The sequence below is a fragment of the Galleria mellonella genome, unplaced genomic scaffold (genome assembly GCF_026898425.1).
Source record: "Galleria mellonella isolate WM207_F2 unplaced genomic scaffold, CSIRO_AGI_GalMel_v1 utg83, whole genome shotgun sequence".
NCBI lineage: Eukaryota > Metazoa > Arthropoda > Insecta > Lepidoptera > Pyralidae > Galleria > Galleria mellonella.
In genome coordinates this window covers 3899122-3921277 of record NW_026442162.1, presented here as the reverse complement: position 1 = coordinate 3921277, position 22156 = coordinate 3899122, and the positions used below count along the sequence as shown (strand labels likewise).

At 30.3% G+C, this 22156-nt stretch overlaps 1 protein-coding gene across 1 annotated transcript in view; it reads left to right on the top strand.

Annotated features, from left to right (window-relative positions):
- Positions 1 to 7766: 7766 nt before the first annotated feature.
- The window catches only part of LOC113517777 (zinc finger protein Gfi-1b), a 93082-nt gene continuing 78692 nt past the window's right edge, over positions 7767 to 22156 (top strand). The window contains exon 1 of the mRNA XM_052901915.1: positions 7767 to 8104. Within this exon, the coding sequence (XP_052757875.1) occupies positions 7969 to 8104 (136 nt within the window). The 5' untranslated portion in view covers positions 7767 to 7968. The remainder of the gene's footprint in view (positions 8105 to 22156) is intronic.

Sequence of the window (22156 nt, the reverse complement as noted above, 5' to 3'; positions counted from 1 at the left end):
CGTTACCTCATAACTCTGTCAGATGTAAATCGATTTGTGATTTTTTTATCTGAAAAGATTTACTTACAGTTTGGTCTCATAGAAATGTTAACGAAATCCGTTCAGTAGATTAGTTTTAAAATAAAAATAACTAGATTCGCCACAATTGAAGTTTTTTTTTTTGTGGAACTGTATACGTCTGATATACATAATTGATAATCACATATTTTGTTTCATAAAAGGTTTAATTTTTTTACGATACTTAGAAATAATTAAGTAGTAAAAATCTTGGTCAGCTCACTTGGTGACGTGATATTTTTTTTTTAGTGGGTGATAATGTAATGGTAAACCCACCCGCGCCACCAGTATACACCAGCGGGGCACCAGTGAAGCATTATAGGTGAAGATGGAGCAGGTCAGTTAGCCCATCGTGACGAATTCAACAAGAATTGTTCGCGATGGTTTCCAGGGGGAACCACGTGGAGGTCGACCTAATAGGGTATATTGCTAACAATGGGGCTGTCAAACTCCATTGCTAACAAACACTTTTCCCCCGGTGACATGATATTGAGTCTCTATAGTTTCCAAACTTACCATCATTCGGTAATGGGAAAAGAGTAGTGCATTTTTTAAGCGACTTAGAATGTCCCATCTGATGAAAAGTGATAACCGTCACCTATAGTAATAAACAGTACAGGGTACATCACAGAATGCACTGTGATGCCCATGGTTTTATATATTGACATTTTTTATGCAACTTAGAATGACAAAAAAAGTGACGGTCCACCTGATGGAAAATGGTAACTGTCGCTTATAGACATGTACAATACAGAATGCACTATGACACTCATGGTTCTATGCGGTGCCATTTCTGAGGACTATAACGTCATGCCTCCATACTTTTGTAATTTCACTGCCATATCCCTCTTTACAAAACAGTCCGTGAAACAAGCACAATTGCTTCACAGTAGAATCATGGGTATCCAAGTAACTTTACAAAGTCTCCCATCTAGTAAGTATCTAATTGAGACAAATACGGAATTAAATATTTATCACTTGCAAAACTTCAGAAGCGCGAAGACATACAACGTTAACGATTTAATAAAGATCAGGTAAATTTAATATATAATTAGTTTTAAGTATTAAATTTGATTGCCTATTATGTTTTTGTTCTATGTTATAACCTATTTGTTCTCTAGGTAAACCTATTTATTTTTCAAATTGTTTTAGATTATGGCAGTATACACCTTGTCACTTTGCCTTCTTCTATTAATTACGAAGAATAATTACACTAACAAAAAAGTAATTAAATGCTACAAGTATGATTGCTTATAAATAAAAATGTTACCTACCTTTTTTTTGAGTATAAATAAAATAAAAAAAAAAATTATAGTTGTGATCTTACAACTATAATTTAATGGAATTGTCGGAGGCATTTGAAGACTAATGTCGTTAAGAAATTTAAACAATAAAGTATAATTATAATACCTTCAAAATATGTCGAAAATCCGGCTGGAAGGATCAAAATTTGTTCATCATTGAATTAGTTGCAATTTATAGTTAATACAAATTGTACTTAAATTTAAATAGGAAATAAATGAGTTACTTGTTTCTGCAGTAGTTCATATGACGTTATTTTTTAAAAATCTACTGTAAAGCGGGAATTCGTGTAAAAAATTTAGGATATTCTTCTTTCTACAGTTGGTTAAAAATTGACACGCTGCGCCACTGTGCCGGTAGCTGGAAAGCATCGGCCGTGATCCCCAAAATACTACGGTTAATAAGCACCCCGCGTTTATAGCTTTAACAAAATTGCCCGGTGTTTCTGACACTCGGTTTTGAGTGGCCATTCGTGTGTAAACGACCTTTGATCTCTTGAATTTTGAAACGTATTAAAATGAATGTGAGATTACGCAGTCGTTGATAATGTTTTTATGTGTGATGACTATTTTATTACTCATGGACGGCTATATAAGACGCGTGTCTTCGTCGTTTGATAATTTGATAACATTTTTTTTTTTTTTGATGGATGGTAATGGTATGGTAACCCCGCCTGCGCTAACGGGGTACGCTGGCGGAGCACCAGTGAAGGGTGATAGATGTGAATGAAAACAGGCCAGTTAACCCATCATGATTAATTCATCAGGAATCAACCATGATAGTTTCCAGGGGGAACCGCGAGGAGGTCGACCTAGCTGGGTATATTGCTAGCGATGGGATTCTTAGTCTGTCATTACTAACAATCCCTTTCCCCCCAGCATGATATTATATTAGGTATGAATAATATAATTTGTGTATTATTACCAAAATAGCTGTATCCAGTAACATCGCTCACGTGATTTAATACATAAAGTATCCTATGTACTAAGAGAGGATATAACTTGTCTGTGTACCAAATTTCATTGATCCTCACTGTTGCTTAGGCGTGTTAGAGTCAGAATTATACTAACGTCTAGACGAGCTCCCTGTTTTGTTTTTTATAACACGAAAGGTGCCAAACAATCATACAGGCCGTCAGATAGTAAACAGTCATTGTGGCCTTTAACTATTGGAAGATGAATCGTTAGCTCAAGAAATTCGTTAATATATTGCTCTGTACATATAAAAAATAATAGATTTTAAAGTTATTTAAATTTCTTAATATAGGTATAATATAAATGTAGCTAGACTATATAGCTAGTGTCTGTAAGTACATTTGCATGGCTGTGTTTCAGTTTGATGGGTGGGATATGGTGTGAATTTACTGGGTACGGAGGAATAACACCTGTGTCCTCAGGAATGGCAACGCATGGGGGGTATAATGGTCGAAACAGTATACTCTGTTATTTCCATGGTACTGCTCATGTCTATAGGCGACGGTTACCACTTTCCATCAGGTGGGCCGTTAGCTTGTTTGCCATTCTAAGTTGTATAAAAAAAAAAGAGAAGGGATTGTTAGTAATGGGTATTAGTAGCCCCATTGCTAGCAATATACCCTGTCAGATCGATTTCTTCGTGGTTCCCCTGGAAACCATCGTGATTGATTAATTGTTACATTCGCCACGGTGGGCTAACTGACCTGCTCCATCCTCACCTATCATCTCTCACTGATGCCCCGCCAGTATATACCGATAACGCAAGCGTGGTTACCATTCCATTATCATCCATTAAAAAAAAGGTGCCCAAATAACCTTGCAGATACTGTCATCTAAGTCTTTTCTTTATTAATTATGTTTATATTTTTATAAAATAACAAAATATAAAAAAAAAAAAACAGAAATATTGTAATTTTACAGATTTTGGAGAGGATGGATGGAGATTTATCGAGCAAGAATGAATGGAGATGTCGGTAGGGGCCGCCCTAGACGGACGTATGTTGACCAAATAGGTGACGTGCTGAAGAAGGACTAAATTAAAAGTACCCGTAACCGGCGAGCGTGTATGAAAAGATTGATAAATGTGAATAAAGCGAAAGAGGTTTGTTTGAATCGAAGCATTTGGCGTTCCATTGTTTCCGCCTACCCTAATGGGAGACAGGCGTTACAGATATGTGTGTATGTATGTATGTATGTAATATCTGTACTGAGTGAAGTTCAAAATCGTTAACATCCTTTAAATGATGATGATGAAAGCAGGTCCGTTAGCCCATTGTCACGAATTCCACTGGAATTAACCATGATAGTTTCTAGGGGGAACCGCGTAAAGGTCAACCTGATAGGGTGTATTGCTAGTAATGGGGAAATTAGACACATTACTAAGACTCCCTTTCCCCCTACTACAGAGTGTTCTATTTTTATTGTGAAAAAAATATTTTATTGTTCAGATGAAACCTGGCTATTACAGTATGCGTGTACAATCGAGGGGATGATCAAAATAATGGGATTTGCCCGGTGAGATTATGCCAGGATTATTTTTGCTGGGTATGTACTAAAAATTTTTCCGTAACTCAGTCGACGAAGGAATTGTTTTATACGAGAGTGAGCTTTAAATAGTAAGCGGTAGAGTATCAAATAGCTTGACGGTTTTACGCACGGGAATTTCATTTTGTCCCGAATAAAAATATCCTATACGACGGCTTTGCTTTATCATTGCGAAGCGGGGGTGTAATTAGTTTTCGCAAAAGCAAGCCCATGTCCTTATTCTGGAGCTCAGTCCACATTCACATTTCTTTTTTTTACTAGGTATTGAAAGGATCCCGTTATTGACCACGATCGTACCTGATGGAAAGCGATAATGTGGTCTAAGATGGGCCTCGCAGGCCCACGAGTAGCCTATTCACATTTTCCTTTTTTTTAATTTAATGAGCATGCATAAATACATTAAAAAAAAACTGGATTTTTTAGTACCACTTAAACCTCTTGGGCTTGTGTGTGATACTTTACATTTCTTTCTCAAATGTCAATATTTACTTTAATATTCTACCTTACCTTACCTTAATTTGGTGTAGATTGTATTTTAATGAAAAAACATAAGCAGGGAGAGAATTCCACTCCTTGGGCGTGCGCATGATGAAGTAAGACTCAAAACGCTTTTGTTTTTGTAGAAAAAAGAGATCAATAAGAAGGATTATATTTTATTTGCATTTTTAGTGCGTTAAACTGCACATAATTTTCAAAATTAGTTCAGAATTTATAAATACAGAATATATTGCATAACAAAAAAAGCAGATAAGTAGTGTCTTTTTGAACGTATTGATAAACTAAATTCTTAAAGAACGAACATTAATTTCGACTAAATTATTACGCGTATGTGTCCATCTTGAACGTAAATATTTGAATTTAAAAGTGATACATTAAAAAAAATTAATTATTAAAATATTTACAATTAATGTAAATAATATAAAATATATTAAATAAAATAATAATTTCTTATAATATATAAAATTTTATTCCTATTTTCCATTTAAAAAATATTGCATCACGGAATAACACTTCATAGCGACAGGGGCCGGATTAGCAAGTATCCGCCGGGTTTCGGGGGCTGCCGGTGAAAAATTGAAGCGTTCATTGTTTTAAATGTCAGTACGTGACGCCAGGGGGCGCGGGTTAATTCGTCGGACGTAATCTGTTCGAAGGATAATTCTGTCACCACTCGACGGATATGCACGTTCTTTTTTGATTATATTATTTTCTTAAATTTTATACACTTTAATACTAATTAATTAAATTATTTTAAATGTTTAATTAAATAAATAAATTAGTTATTTTATTTATTAAACTTATTTATTGTACTTAGTGTAAATGGTGGACATAACACCATATGGCGTTATCAACAGCTTAGTTTTATTTTCTTAAAGAGTGTTATAATCCTAATTAAAAATAAATATAAATAATTAACTATACCTTATCTTAGTTTTGTAGGTATTTTTTACCCAAAATACGAATGGATTATACTCATATTTGTTTCATACATTTTACACGGTTTTGTCTGTAATTTTAATTAATGTGCTTATATAAGATTTATATCAAATATTTATATTCCGAGAGTCATAAATTTATAGATAGCTAATCTAATAAAAATAAACTTAAATATAGCTTCTGTATACCACCATTTTACGGGATTATAAGTTATGTAATTTATGTTAAGTAAATGGTAAAAAAATATACATTTATTATTTTAGGGATTCCACTTTTTGGATTTGCACCACGATTATAAAAATTATATTTGGGTATTTTTATAAGTATGATAGATAAGAAAAATAAAATTATTTAAAATATATTTGAATAAATATAAAAAAAAAATACGTCAGACTTTTTCTAATGAGAACACATACTTTGGTATATCACACCACTCAATTTATAGTGTTATTGTATACATTCTGTAGTATTATTAATTATATAAATATAATCCACATTTCTTAGCCAATTAAAGGTAATGATTACTTTTTAATTGATTTCGTTTTTTTAAGTCTAATGGTTTTTATGATTTATTTGCTATTTTATGTAAATGCAAAGCAAAATTTCATAATTAATGAAAATAAGTAATCCTATTGTTAAGACGGTATTCCATATTGCATACCTACCTTATGACTAAGAAATATATAATATAATACAATGATTTTAATTGGTATTTCATTAATTAATATTCGCATAATGTGAAAAATATAATTTAAATTAAATTACACTAATTAATGTAAATTATGGCCATATAACTACCTGAAATAAAAATATTTATTTATCATTATTTATTTGCCTTTAGTATTTTACGTCGTTTATCTTCTTAGTATATAAGGATATTTTTTAATTATCGTGCCTTTCGTTTTTTTTTTTTAATTTTGATATTTCAGCATGTTGAAAATGTAAAAGAGCACTGGTGACGTGTTAAGTATTATGATACTTAAATCCTAAAAATTAACCCTTAAATCTTTTATTCATAAAAAATATACAATCAAACTATATGTTCGAATTTAAAAAAGGAATGGCTATATACCCCTCCTTTTCTTAAATTGATTAAAAACTAAAACTTTCTATTTTAACTATAAGACTGTTTTGTCACTTTCTATCAAAATGGGAAGTTAGCGTAAAAGAAAGAGACAAAACAGTTCAATAGCTAAAAAAGGGTTTATAAAAGGTTTGACGTTTTTATGAATAAAGGAGTTAAAGGATTATGTTGCTATCATAATATTAACTACCTGTTATCTACATAAGTGCCGTATTATATTATTTTTTTACATTAAAATTATGTTTCACAACAAACCGACTTCAATTGTGGAAAAATCTGTTACTTTGATTTATTAAATTATTATTATTATGATATTATTTAAAAACTAAACTACTGAACTGATTTTGATAAAATTTCTGTGGGATCAATCTGTAAGTTTTTTTTTTCATATAAGAAAAGTATATTATAAATTGGTTTATAACTGCCTTTATATATATATATATATATATATATATATATATATATATATATATATATATATATATATATATATATATATATATATATATATATATATATATATATATATATATATATATATATAAGTTATAAGGTAACAAACATAAAAAAGTTTTTTTTTTACAAAATTTCTGTCTCTATTTCTATAGAATGTACCCAGATTTGTAGTTTCATTCATAATTATTGATTTTCATTTCTGTACCCTGTATATATAACTGTCTATATATGCAGGTACTGTGGACGACGCACTTTTTTTATTATTAAAAATAAGTATTTTTTCTTTTCAGATTTTGGTTGGTTTTCTTATTTTTCTCTCTTTTTTGCTTTGTATATATATATATACCAGCCTACAGTCCATTTGTATAAGTACCTAGATGTAGGAATCTTAATTACAATTTTAACATTTATATAATAAAGTAAAAAATTATTTTTATTTTACAAAATAAGAAAATCTTTTAATTTACACTTTTTGAATTAATATGATGTACTATTTTTATGTACCCTGATTATTTATTTTTATACTTACTTTCATATATTTCTTAATTTATTGCTAAATAATGGCCATTATAAAATTCCTTTTCACACAAAAAAGAATGTAGTTAAATAAGGAACTATTTATCTTTAATACATTCCTACATAGTCGTTATATTACTTTGCATTAACATAACTCAAAAAAGTCAACCTAAAGTAGTAGAATACTTTATTAAAAAAAAAAGTGTCACGAACAAATGCATCGGTGGCACGATAAAATCCATCACGAACCATATTATTGTGTTACCTATACAAAGTGATTGTCACTCGAGAGGCACATGGCGGCGCTGGGCACGCCGAGGCGGGGCCTCTAGTACCACGCCCCTACCGATAAGGTTCAAATCAGTATGGAGATTCACAAGATTTTCGGCTTTAGCGAACAGAAAGCCGAGCGAACGCGGCTACAGTGCGTGGCTGCCTTAATACATACTTGAAACCCGTGCGGGTCGCACGCATCGCGACAAATCGCAATTCGAACGGCATTCCATTTGACATTCGATTTATTTTTTTTAAAAAAACAACAATGATATTTTGAACAGTGAGTTTTGTTATGCGGACGTAACTTTTTAATTTTTAAAAATGGAAGTAAGTGCAATGCCGCCGATGCCGTTGGACTTCTCTATGGTGCGAAGTGGGAGCGGATCACCTGGTGGCATCAGGGAAGGGTCGCCGAGACCTGTGTCTAACAGCGCCTTCAGAGTCGTTACACCTAAAGGTATGCTTATATTTTTTTTAACACACAACACTCCACAGTTTCACTTGTTTTAAATATTTACAACATAGCTGAAACAAGATACAAACTTTCAACAACTTAACTATTATTACCTACAGACTTTTAATAATAATTATATCTATTAAGTTAGTTTACATTTAATAGATAGCAAATTTACTTATAATTAACAATTTTTTTTCAAAACAACTACATTTTTATATATTTTTTGTAAATATAAAATATTTATTTACCTAAATAAATTAAGAATTTTTTATACTTATTATTAAATAATAATAATAATATTTTTTATTATATTCAGGAATTTTAGCAAGTATATTTAAACACCTGATAAAATTTGTGTTTATAACAATCGTCTAACTAAATGTTGAAGAACAAAATATTTAGCGCTGTGTGTTTTATGTTTTAAAAAAGACGAGATGTGGCATTATATACATATATTATATTCATGATGATATTATTATTTTGTTTTATTTTATTTTTTTTATTTGTCATCGTTAAGTAGCAATTTATTCATTTATTCATACAATTATATGTATAACATTTTTAAAGCTTAATTAAATACTAAGTGAATTAAACTGCTACTTACCTATCTTTATAGGTTACAAATATCTTAGTTGTGTATGTTAAAATAGATTTTAGATCATTTTATTGCTTATTCATTAAAATAATTTCTTTTTAAGTTTCTTTTTAATCAATATTATACAAGGTGAAAATAACCTTATAATAAATAATTTAAGATTGTGATCCAAAGGAGAAAATTCTACCGAATGTTCCAAATGGGTTTATAACTGATGGAGTTATAAGGTAATAAACATAGAAAAATACCATCAAATTGAGATTCTTCTTCTTTTTCTAAAGTCGGTTGTAAATAGACAGTCCAATACTAACTCTGTTGCTCGACACGCCATGTCAAATGATTTAAAAATTTTTGTTGTATTTCGACACATATTTCTTAAAGAAAAAATGTACAGTTTCAGTAGTAGAAACGATCCATTAAAAGAATATTGAAAATTCTTCCTGTTTCTTGTATATATAGGTAATTTTTTATTATTCTTTATTTTATTATTATTTATTATTTTTTTTCATATTATTTTTACCTAATATACAATATTTATTATATGGAAAATGTATCACGTACTGTATATAGTTTTTTTAAAAAAAAGTTAAATATTTTTTTATTAGCTTTTCAAAATTATCATTCTTAAGTATAAATTGTGATTATAACTTTATTTAACAAGCAAATCTAGTGATTTGTTTCTTAAATATAATAATAATTACTTAAAAAAAAAACTATATGAAGCACCTGTCTTTTTTTTATTTAATACCTGTCTATTATATCGACTAATTATGAAATTATTTATTTTTATTGTGCTTATGTACACTAGCCTATACCTAGGTATAAAACGATACGTTTTTATACCTCAGTATAATGTAACAGTTGATACTTCCTATTAAAAAATCATTTAAGGGACTACCGAAAAGCGGAGGGCGCGATTCTTAATTGCGATTGTATTTTTGTACGTATTTGTATGTCTCTCGTTATCTTCACCAATTCTGAACCGATTTTGATAATTCTTTTTACAATCGTTATCGCTTATTCCTTTATTAGTTTATGTCTATTAAAGTTGTCAAAATTGAAGCAGATTTTTTGCAAAGTAAAATCTTAATAACCCTAGTAGTTAATACTACTCCAACTCAAAAAATACCCACGTAGTTTTGGATTCGAAACAGGTGCCTTTGCGTATTAATTTGTAAATTTCGACCCATCTCTCCGGTGATGGTAAACATTACTAACAAAACTATATCATCCGAGGAATTACATACCTATATATAATCGTTCCGTGTCTTATTAGCTTCCAATATTTGACAAAAATATAGACGAGTCAAATGACACACCTGTTCTTTACTTCCTTACCACTAATCTGGTGGTGGTAATCTTACTTTACCACTCTTTCACCAGAGAGAGACTTTGTACAAAAGTCGATTGCTTGGGTACCTCTGTCCCATTCGTGTTTCTACCGTGAAGCAGTTGTTTGCATGGCTGTGTTTCGGTTTGAAAGGTGAGATATGGCGTGAATTTACAGGGTACAGAGGAATAACATCTGAGTCCTCAGGAATGGCTCTGCATGGGGGATATCATGGGCGTAACAGTACACTCTGTTATGTCCATGGTACTGCTCATGTCTATAGGCGACGGTTATCACTTTCCATCAGGTGGGCCGTCAGCTTGTTTGTCATTCTAAGTTGTATAAAAAAAAATAATATAACAGTCAGTAATTCTCAATTATAAATACGAAAGTTTGTAAGGATGGATAAATGGATGAATGGATAGATATCCGTTACTCCATCACGGAAAAATTACTAGACGGATCTGAATTAAATTTGATACACTGGTAAGTCATATACCATTATAATTTAATACGTAGGATACTTTATGTACTTACTAATTTAAATAGGTGAAGCCACGGAACTTAGTACACAATATTTTATATAAAAACTGATATAGATCCCTTTTTATACCAGTAACAGGTAATAAATTTGCGGTAATTAATTTTATATTAACACGTCGTAAAATCAATTCCCTTCTATGTAAATTTATTATTAAATACATTTAAAGAGAAATGTATCTCCTTAAAGATCTTCAAAAATATATCTAATTATGTCTGCCGTTAACTGACTACTGCTAAACATAGGCCATCCCCATAAGGGAGACTTTTAGTTCTTGCCAAGTTTGGCAGGCGGATTGGCAACCACACTTAGATGTTTTAACAAGAACCCTGCTGCCCATCCCTCGGTCATTAAATCCTACATCTCATTTACTTAAAATTGTTAAAAACAATTTATACTGTTCTTAAGAGAATAAAATAAGATATTAATATTATAAAATATAGAAGTTTGTATGGATCATTGGATAGATAGATGTTTGTTGGTCTTTCATTCAAATTTTTTTTTATGTAACTGAGAACGGCAAATAAGCTATCGGCCCACCTGATGGAAAATGGTAACCGTCGTCTATAGACATGAGCTATGACAACAGAGTATACTGTTTCGCCCATGATTCCCCCCATGCGTTGCCATTCCTGAGGACTCAGGTGTTATTCCTCTGTACCTTGTAAATTCACTGCCATATCCCACCCTTCAAACCGAAACACAGCCATGTAAACACGACTGCTTCACGGTAAAAACACGAATTGGACAGAGGCGCCCAAGTAAATTACTTTTCTACAAAGTCTCCCTCTGATAAGACTAGTCAACTTATTTGGATAAAATTTTGGTATATAGGTATAGGTATAACTTCCTAACTTAATACATAGGATATTTTATGTATTGATTCGTGTGGGTAAAGCAGCTGAAAATAGCTAGTACAAAATATGTATTAGTTGGCACCGAATTTATAGCAAACTCAATTTAAATTTGATCATCCCTCTCTTGGCAATAGGTCACGTAATCAATATGACTGTCAAAGGAAACTTAATTGTCACCCTCCGACCCCACAGTGAATGATTGTCGACCGGCCTTTATTGGAACGAGCCCATTATTAGCCCTCTATTTTAATAGAAATGAATTATTTGATCGAAACGGTTATTAACTCATTAGAATTTGACTGAAATATTTAGGGTTCACTTGCTTAATATATAAAGATAGAATTTTTAAGATTTTCCGTATGTTTGCAAGATTTTTTTAATAATCAAATACTATTTAAATAATAAAAATATCGTCCATGTGGTTCGGGCATAAAATATATATAAGCCACCACTTCCATTCCTATGGATGTTGCGAGAAGCGACTAAAGGAACTTACTGGTAGAGGGATAGACAGCAGCGTCCCTCTCAAAACATCTCTAAAAGCTGTAACTGTGATTGTCAACATGCCTGCCAAGCGTGGCAACTTCTGGCAAAACTCTCCTTATGGGAATGGCTTATATTCAACAATGGTCAGTTATCAATTGAAATTAATATAAATATTATACTTATACCGCTAATGTTATATATATATAAAAGATTCTAAAGTCATTTAGATGCCCGTAATACCTATTCAATCATGCCGGAACTGCTGAATAGTTTTGGATAAAATTGTACATGCGATTGGACCAAAACAACTTTACAATTATTTATTATTATATATTATTAATGTATACGACTGTTCATCATCATCATCATCATTCCAGCCATTATCCGTCCACTACTGAATATAAGTCTCCCCTATAGACTGCTATAAGGAACGGCTCTGAGCCACCTGCATCCGCTCTCTAATTATAATTTGATGAAAAATTTGAAGTTATGTTTTTTATGCAATTTATAAAAATATTTTTTTATAAAATAATAAAAATACGTTGAATCTCTTATACTAAATCGACAAAAATAAACTTAAACCACCTATATTTTCTTTAAAAACATGTTCAGTCTCATTATTAATAATTATAGAAGAATATCCCTTTTGATTTAAAATTTTATTTAACAAAGAAGACACTGTTTTCAATCGTGACAAAACCATTTTGATTTAAAAATTAACTACTGAACAGATGTTGCTAAAATATTTATAGGAACAATTTGAAAGTGTATTCTTTCAAATAAAAAAAAAAGAATTTTCCGAATCGGTTAATAAATAATGGAGTTATCAGATAAATAAAAAATGCAACCGATTTGAGCCAAGCTACTTTTAAAAGCCAGTTGAAATGGATCTTAATGATTTCGACATCACCCTATATTTTCATACATGTCTGTAGAACCGTATTCTTTTGTTGTTGACTGTACATAGGTCATAATAATTCTGATTGGTCAAAGGAAACCAACATAGGCAACATTCGGTCGATTGCAATTTTCAAACGATCTTCGACGCCGGTGCGGAATGCATTTGAAATATTAATTTCCAATTTCAAGTCCGCCCCTGTGAAGACACCATTTTTTCACCTCTCTCCCTCACACATTAAAATTTCTATAATGGCGGTTTTTTAAAAATGATGGACTGATTTTTTATTTTATGATGAAATAACAATTTTATATATTTAATTTAACATTTATTATTTGATAAAATACTTAGTGTTTTATGTAAATATGCAGTAATGCATACGATAAAATTTTGCTATACAAAAATCTACGAGTAAAGTTTTTTTTTTTTAATATCCTTTATATTGTATTAAAAATTAAGCATGACCCTAACATTTTGTCACGATGACATTTATTCTAATCCTATGAATATTATAAATGCGAAGGTTTATAAGGTTGGATGGATAGATGGATATTACTCTTTCACGTAAAAATTACCGGACAGATTTGAGTGAAATTTGCTAGAAGGGTACATTATATCCTCACTTAAAATATAGGATACTTTATGTATTAATTCACACAGATAAATCCGCAGGATATACTATGTAATAAAATTTTCTTAAATGAATTTAAATAATTTTATATTAAAATAAATTCCATATTTAATCGTAAAAACAGCCCAGTTATCTAACATATTAAAAAATCAACAAGTATTATTTGTCTACTTTTGAAAGGCAAAGGTATACCACCAACATAATATACTTATATAAGTATATATTTTTTATTAATACAAAACACGAATTTCTTATCACTTTATATTCCTTCATAAAGATATTTTAAAAGTCAAAAGAGCAGATTATGATAACAAACTATCTCTAAATATAGTAACAGTTGTACGTAAGTATCGAATAATACTACAAATTTAGAATTTACTAAAAAAGATTTCCATAAAATATTTTTTTGTATAAATAATATTTACATGTACAATTTTAAACAATAAAGTACAATTACATACACATATATGTACACACACGCGCGCACACACACACACATATATTAACGAGATATCAATGTCTAAATAACTTATATGAAAAAAGAATACTAATATTTTTTTCTTCACAGAAAAAAATAAGACAAATTTAAAAACAGAAACTCCAATTAACCCTCCGTCAAACATAAAAGGGCAAAAAGCGGCCAACACCTCCCTACACCGTGAGGCGACAATAACACCATAATACTAATCCACCGCGATCCCACCAGCCCTCCGGTCTCTGCGACCCGGCACGCGCCCCTACCCTCTTGAAAACTCAAGTGTAAAAACGTTATTTCAACTTACAATGTTTTAGCTGTGGATTACAGCAAGCTTTCACATTTGGAAGCGATGTTATAATTGACGACAGGTGTTTAATGAGAAATACACTAACTACCATTTTTAATACAGACGTTAATACGGAAAGTGATAACCGTCGCCTAATAATATATATAGTTGTAAAACTAAAAAAAATATTATGTTACTACAATTATTTTAGACGATGAAAGCACGGAACCCATTTCACTGTGTAGGTCCAAAGAAGTAGGTAAATTAAATTAAGTACTGATATGAAAAGCAATTAAAAACATAATTAAATATTTTTTTTTTATAGATTACTTATTAATATTGAGAAACAACAATTTAAAATTCTGAACCATTAAACGAAAATCCCATATTTTTTATTTTATTTATTTATGTATATACAAAAAAAAATTAACGATGTATGTATGTATACACATATATGTAACGGAAAATTAATGAACTCACTTTGTTTTTGCCATAAAAAAAATATTAAAAATATTTGTACTTTGTCCAGTTGTATTTATTAAGATATTTATTATTAGATATTAATTCACGCGACCGATATCGATAGATGTGTTAAAAATTGCATATGTATAAGTGGATACTTCTAAAAGCTTTAAATACACTAATTTATTAACTAACTTTAATGAATTTATTTCCATTAACTTGATAGAAGGGCATTAATTAGTTCATTTATTACAATGTAAAATTATAAAAATTAAAACGGTAAACGATATTAATTGAAAATCTCATAATAACATGATACCGTAGATAGAAAAACAATTAATATCGAAGATAATAATCCGGATTGCTAATAATTTCTCGTACATAGCCCAGACATCTGATCCCGGTCGTAATCGGATTTGCCTGATCGAACGGTTCTTATTGAGTTTGCCATTATTTTTGTACGCGTTGCGACGTGGAGGGACATTGATTTTAATGAGATTGCGTATAGATTCGTTTCTATTTTCGAAAATAATGTGTACAATGTAATAATAAATATTTTCTGTGTTGAAAATATATATTTTCTATAAAAACAAAAACCTGTAAAAGTATAAAAAAGTAGAATTGCATTAAAAAAAGAACGCGATTTAGAAAATATATAGAATCAGATTAATTTAGTAAAAAAAAATAATTTAAAATTACTCATGATAGTATCCCAGCGACGATAGAATACTCTTGTGATGTCTAATTTTGGTAAAATGTGCTATGTTCCACAACGAAGATCAAATAAATATTAAAACCTTATTTTATATAAACTGCCAAAAATACTTCAAAAATAGTTTAGGAATAAAAATCACTGTGTCAATACAGTATACGAGTACATACTGAGAGGTACCAAACTATATAAAGATGTAATCAAGAGTGGCCGGAATAGAGTGAATGCCAGGGACAAATTTATGAAAATATACAAAGCGAGAGATAATATTTTTGGTGAGAACAGATACTAAAGTCGATTGCTTGGGTACCTCTGTCCCATTCGTGTTTCTACCGTGAAACAGTTGTGTTTGCATTGCTGTGTTTCAGTTTGAAGGGTGCGATATGGTGTGAATTTACAGGGTACAGAGGGATAACATCTGAGTCCTCAGGAATGACAACGCATTGCGGGTATCATGGGCGAAACAGTATACTCTGTTATGTCCATGGTACTGCTCATGTCTATAGGCGACGGTTACTACTTTCCATCAGGTGGGCCGTCAGCTTGTTTACCATTTTAAATAGCATAAAAAAAATACTAAATTTTTTTTTCTACTGCTGTAGGGGCAAACAAGCATATAATCCGTCTGATGATAAACGGGGTTACCGTAGCCTATGGACGCCTGTAACACCAGTGACAATACGCGGCCGTTGCCAAACCTTATTATGCCGTTTTTAAATCTTATGCTATATATATATATATATATATATATATATATATATATATATATATATATATATATATATATATATATATATATATATATATATAAAATATATATATATATATATATATATATATATATATATAAAATATATATAATATATGCTTTTAGTACAGATCAGAGTGTTTACTTCCCAAAAAATATGTACCAGTGACATTCGTTCCACTGATTTGTACGGCACATGAAACGCAGCGATCCATCATTCCGGATGGAAATCCAATTTGCCCGTACAGCAACTAGACATCTCCGGTAAATAGATTACGAGGACATGCTTCACCACGATTATTGGGCTAACCGATTTATTTTGGCGCTAAATATAATAGGATTTCACTATTAGAGGTGAAAAAAGTAACGTGTAACGTGTGAGGTGTTTGTGTTACGTGCAACAAGGCCCAATTCATATGATTTGATAATCATTTGTACTCTTCTACAAAATAAGATAAATGAACGAATAAATGAAAACTTTTTATTATTCATAATAAAGAAAAAAAAATGTCAAAAATAAGAAAATAAATAAAAGATATTATAATGAATACAAGTCCCTGACCGGTTAAGTCATTTAAAGTATTTTAAACATTATTTTACATTTATTTTCTTTGTGTAATCAATTGAAGAATTGATTTGTGCTAGAGTACAAATACATACATTCATATCTGTCACACCTGTCTCTCATTAGAATAGGCAGAATCAAAAGGGCGCCAAATGTATTGATTCAAACAGGACTGTTTCGCTTCCTTCACATTCATCAATCTTTTCATACATTTTTTTTTAATTTGGCTTTCCTTCATTACGTCGCCTATGTGGTCGGCATAGGTCCTTCTAAAGCAGCCTCTACCGATATATCCACTCATTTGTGCTCGAGTACAAGCACTTTTCTAATAATATTAATATGTAAGAAGGTCCAGTAAATGTCGTCAATCACTACTATTAACTCATTTACAAATATTTGAATTTTTAAAGACATAGACAGCTAATATTCGTCAGATAAATGGTACAAATAAAGATTAATGCATTTATCTTTATAACGCCTCACTTTTTTCCAATAAACAGTTAGCTATTTAGCTACATACGATAACATACATAAAAAAAAGAATTCGGATGAAAATAAAGCCTAAATTCATTTAAAAGATATAAATATTAATCCAAATCATTGTCTCTAAGCGAAACTGTTTGATACAGTAAAAAAAAATCAACACAAATCATTATAAATAAATCTTTTGATGAAAAATTGTCACCTCAACTATAAATATGAAGTTAAAATGGTTACAACATTTAGTTTTATTCTTAAGAAATTTGTAAATCGGATATCATCAAGATAAACTTCTTAGTGACTGCATCCCAGAAAATTATTCTATTACTACTCTCGAATCAATGTTTTTAATCAAAAAGTATGTTTTTAGCCATAAGACTTGTGACAAGGTTATCTTGCCGTGGATGATAAGTTGCAGTTAGCTATACTTATTATTTGAAATACATTATTACTTATTTATTAAATAGTGACATAATTTCGTATAATTTTTTTTTAAATTAGTTTGGAGAGAGCCTTGAACATTTTAGTTTTAAAATACCTTAAGTGAATAGTTACTGTTTATTCAGTGCAGAAAGAAAGACTAACAAAATCTCGACTGGAATTATTAAAATCATTCATTCATCATCATGTTTATAAGTTATCTCGTTTGCCATAAAAAATATTTCTTTTTTAAAACACTTGAAATATATAAAATTTCAAGAATCAAAACTCTTTATTGTATCAACGTGTAAAAATCTAAACAGCAACATGTTACATTAACACATGCTTGCGACAAAACGACGAGATGAAAATCGCACGTCCTTGGCAACATCCGACATCCGCTTCTCACAAGCGCACGCATTTAAATCATTACGCAATAAAAATTAAAAGAATAACGGATGACTTCTACAACCGATGCGTAATTTGTTATTTAACAGTTATATTAATAATTATTTTTCAACTGCAACTGCTGTCAATTATATTTGTTTTTTTTTTTTAATCTACAGTGTATATTTAGTTAGTAGGTATAAAGTTTTAAACTTTCGCGTTGTTTGCACATATTTTAAATATAGAATGTCGTCAATAAAGAAGCAGGTATGTAGGTATTATTAACCTGCAAAGGTTTTTTATAGTCTTAAGTTCCGATTGTATATTTAAAATAGGCAGGGGGACACGATGACAAAGAAAAAAATGGCCCGCGGAAAAAAATTTAATAGATGGCGATATTAGTCGCGATTTATTATTAATGCTTCCGTAAGTCTATATATATATATATACTACTAGATAATAGTTTATATCTATATCTATATGTACTATATTATGCAGCAGTATTTCCGACTATATATATATATATTCTACTACTAATGCTAGTATAGTATTATATTATCTGTGAAATAGGTATAGATTTTGATTCATTGTGAAGTTTCTTTACATTTCAACATATGCAAATAGAGTTGAAACAATTTATAACTTTACTTCTTTTGCATCTTTCAGGTCAAATAGCATCTATTTAACTGATATAATTTATTATATGAGATAAAATTGAAATAGTCGGCGATGCGTAAAACTAAGAAAAAAAGGAAGAAATTTTATGAATTTAAAAACAACAAAAAGTTTTTAATTCTTCTATACTAAGTCAATAGCTAAACATGCCATTTTAATATTCAAGTTAGGGTTCATATTTTTTTTGTTGAATGCTATTTTTAACTGACTCCAAAAAGAAGATTTTCAATTCAGTTCTAGATAGATTTGGAAAAATATTATTTTAGAAATCCTGTAATATAGATTTGTTATAGAAATTTTATTAAAATCGATTCCTTAGTTTAAATTTTAAAACAAAATAACTGGTTTTGTCACAATTGAAATTGGCTTTTTTGGTGGAACAAAATTTTATTATAAATTCAGTATATACATGAATTTTTTGAATATATAATATGATATTTTTTACAAATCAATAATAAAAATACAATTTAAATCAAAATCCTGATTTTCTATTAGAATCAGTGACATAAATAATGTAAATCTTAAAATTTGACCAACTAATTGTTGGCATAAAGATAGGGTCCCATTAGGCTAATGGCGCACACGTGGCGGAGCTCGCCAAATCCCTTCGTCGTATAAAAGGCGATTTACTGCCCAAATTCATTATTAATGGGCCCTTTGAAGCTGCGGTTGGACCAGATGATGATTACTTGATTGCGTCGGATTTTTAGAATTCACGGATTTAGAAGGAATTGAACTTTATTAGAGTGAATTATTCAGCGAATCGCTATAGTAAAAAGCAATCAAATATTTCAATTTTAAGTTATGAAATTCAAAAGATTTGGATGAATTTCTATCTTCCTGGGAAATTATACTTATTAATATTCTTTTTTTTATACTACTGGGGTGGCAAACTACAGTCCCGCGTCTCGCCGACCCTGAAGAAACTTCTTTACCCTTTTTTGAAGAACTCCATGCTGTAGTCTCTTGGAAAAACTTCGACAGGGAACTCATTCCATAACCTGAGCATTCATGGGAGGAAACATATCTGAAACTGCGCTGTACACGACCATTCAGGCTCTGATATTTGAGAGTTAACTCGCCGTCGATGGCGGGCTGTACGATAGTGGAAAGTGATCATGTGCTTCATATTGAACAATTCCTCAGAGCACAGTACTTTGCACAAGAAATAGAACGCGCTAATTATCTAAAAACTATTTTAATAAAATTTTATGAAAATGTAAATAAATTAATTATTGAACGTACCATAACACTGTCTGCTGATCAATGATAATACAAAAAAAATAATTAATTGATCAAATGTTTCAATTTTATTGCTAAAAGTTTTATAATTACACATTATGTATATTTTTAATGAAAAAGTATTCACATCGCGTCATAGCCGCTCATGACTAAGGGTCCCGGTTAGTTAAAAACCATACAAGCTTCCTCAGCTAAAATACAAGTAAGTTAAACTGGTAGTGATAATAGATTAAAATGTTTCAATTTGTCACTAAATTCATTTAGAGAGTATTTCTAGGGTAATTTCAACAAAACTTGATTACCTTTTCATTATTGTAACTTTATATTTCAGTATGTAGTACGTTATACTACGTCTGTGATTGAAGAGATTGTGATGTTTATACTCTGCAAATGAAATGCAATTTTCAATCGACACCACTATGAAGGAGGTCAATACGGTTGTCTTTTTATGTTTGTTACCTCATAACTCCGTCATTTATAAACTGATTTGGGAAATTCCTTTTCTACCCTAAAGGCTATACTAGCAAATTGGTTCCATAAAAATTTTACTTAGTTCAGTAGTTCAACTTTAAATCAAAATAACCGGTTTTCAAATCTATTACTTATACTCGTAGGTACTTATTATAAAATATGATACTTAATAAATAATTTTGTTGATCCGTAGTTTGGGCACTGTAGATCATTTGGTATAAAAGATTCAAAAAATATTTTCATATTTCGACTACATTTCTTGGAAAAACTTTTAGTTTATTTCATAAAATCTTCCGCTGTATTATTCAGATCAGTCTTACAATAATAATCGTCATTATTATCAACCGTTACCCATCCACTGCTGAACATATACTTCCCTCATAGACTATCATAAGTAAGGGTCCTAAGCCATCTGCATCCATTGAGTTCCTAAAATGCATTTAAGGTCGTCACTTCATCTAGTGGGGTGTCAAATAACAATGTGCATTATAATATAATCTTATAACATATTTTAAAACATGCTCATAACAATATCTATATAGAAGTTAACATACTGAATTACGCAATGCTACGCCCCAAAAAAAACCTACTTGAATAATTCACGACTTCCTTGACCTGAAAGCTTTAAATCTTAACCCTATTAGAATCTTCCTGTAGACAATTTATATGGCCAAATAAGCGGCTACATCAAACGTGGACGCCGGCACAATTCTAACCAATGAATTGCTGTATGATTCATGATGACTTGTAGAATTGATTGAAACTATTCATTGATGGTCCAATTTAATTCGAAGAGAAAAAAAACTGGTATAAAGGCGATATGTTTCTTTTGTAAAATTTTCGAGTTTCTAAAATATTATATGAAGAAATTTTTGCATAATATTTTCTACAGAAATTATGATTTATTTCTGTAGAGAATCTGATGCAGAAATATCTTTTTGTAGTTGACTGATCATAACTGTATTTTCGGTATTTTGGTGTCTGTAAATATTGTCTCATGTTGTATTACTGTATTCCCTTTGCATTATCTGTGTTTTGTTCTATTTTATATACTTTTTAGGTTCTACCCGCAACTTCGGAATTTAAAGTAGCCTGAACTCTTCTCCATCTCATATATAGTAGGTGTATACCAAATTTTATATTGATTGGTTAAATTGTTAATTTACTTTAAGGTAACAAAGAAACTCAGTTTCACATTTATATGATTATTAAGGATGGTGTTTTGATGTAAATAAATAACTAAATGTGATAAATTAATAAAAAATATTACCAGCTCAGGTAATGTTTATATTATTTACAGCTTGGACCTAAGCTGTATTTTATTACCTGTATTTTAATTAATATCATGTAATCAATACTTGTTTGTATTTGATGTACTGTGTATCCTTCATTCATAATTTTAATAACGATTTGATGTTGTTACATTACAGACACTATTTAATAGGCCTTAAATTAAAACTGCAAATTGTAACACTATACCAGTAACGACTTTGACCTTAATTTGATGAGCTTCACAATCAGTCCCACGGGCATTAGTTACAGATGTGATTTTATTATTTGGATGCTCATCAACGTACTCGACTGTCGTTAACAATTAAATATTATTCTCTATAATAGATGATTGAACCAAAACGATTTTTTTACTTGTTAGATGCAAGATTTAAATAAAAGCAACTGCATTTTTACTATTGATAGTTCTATTGTTGTATTTATATAGAATGTGGCTGCTACACCTAAATTAAAAGGTAGACATGAACTGTTTAATATCATCAGGCTTACTTTGTAAAT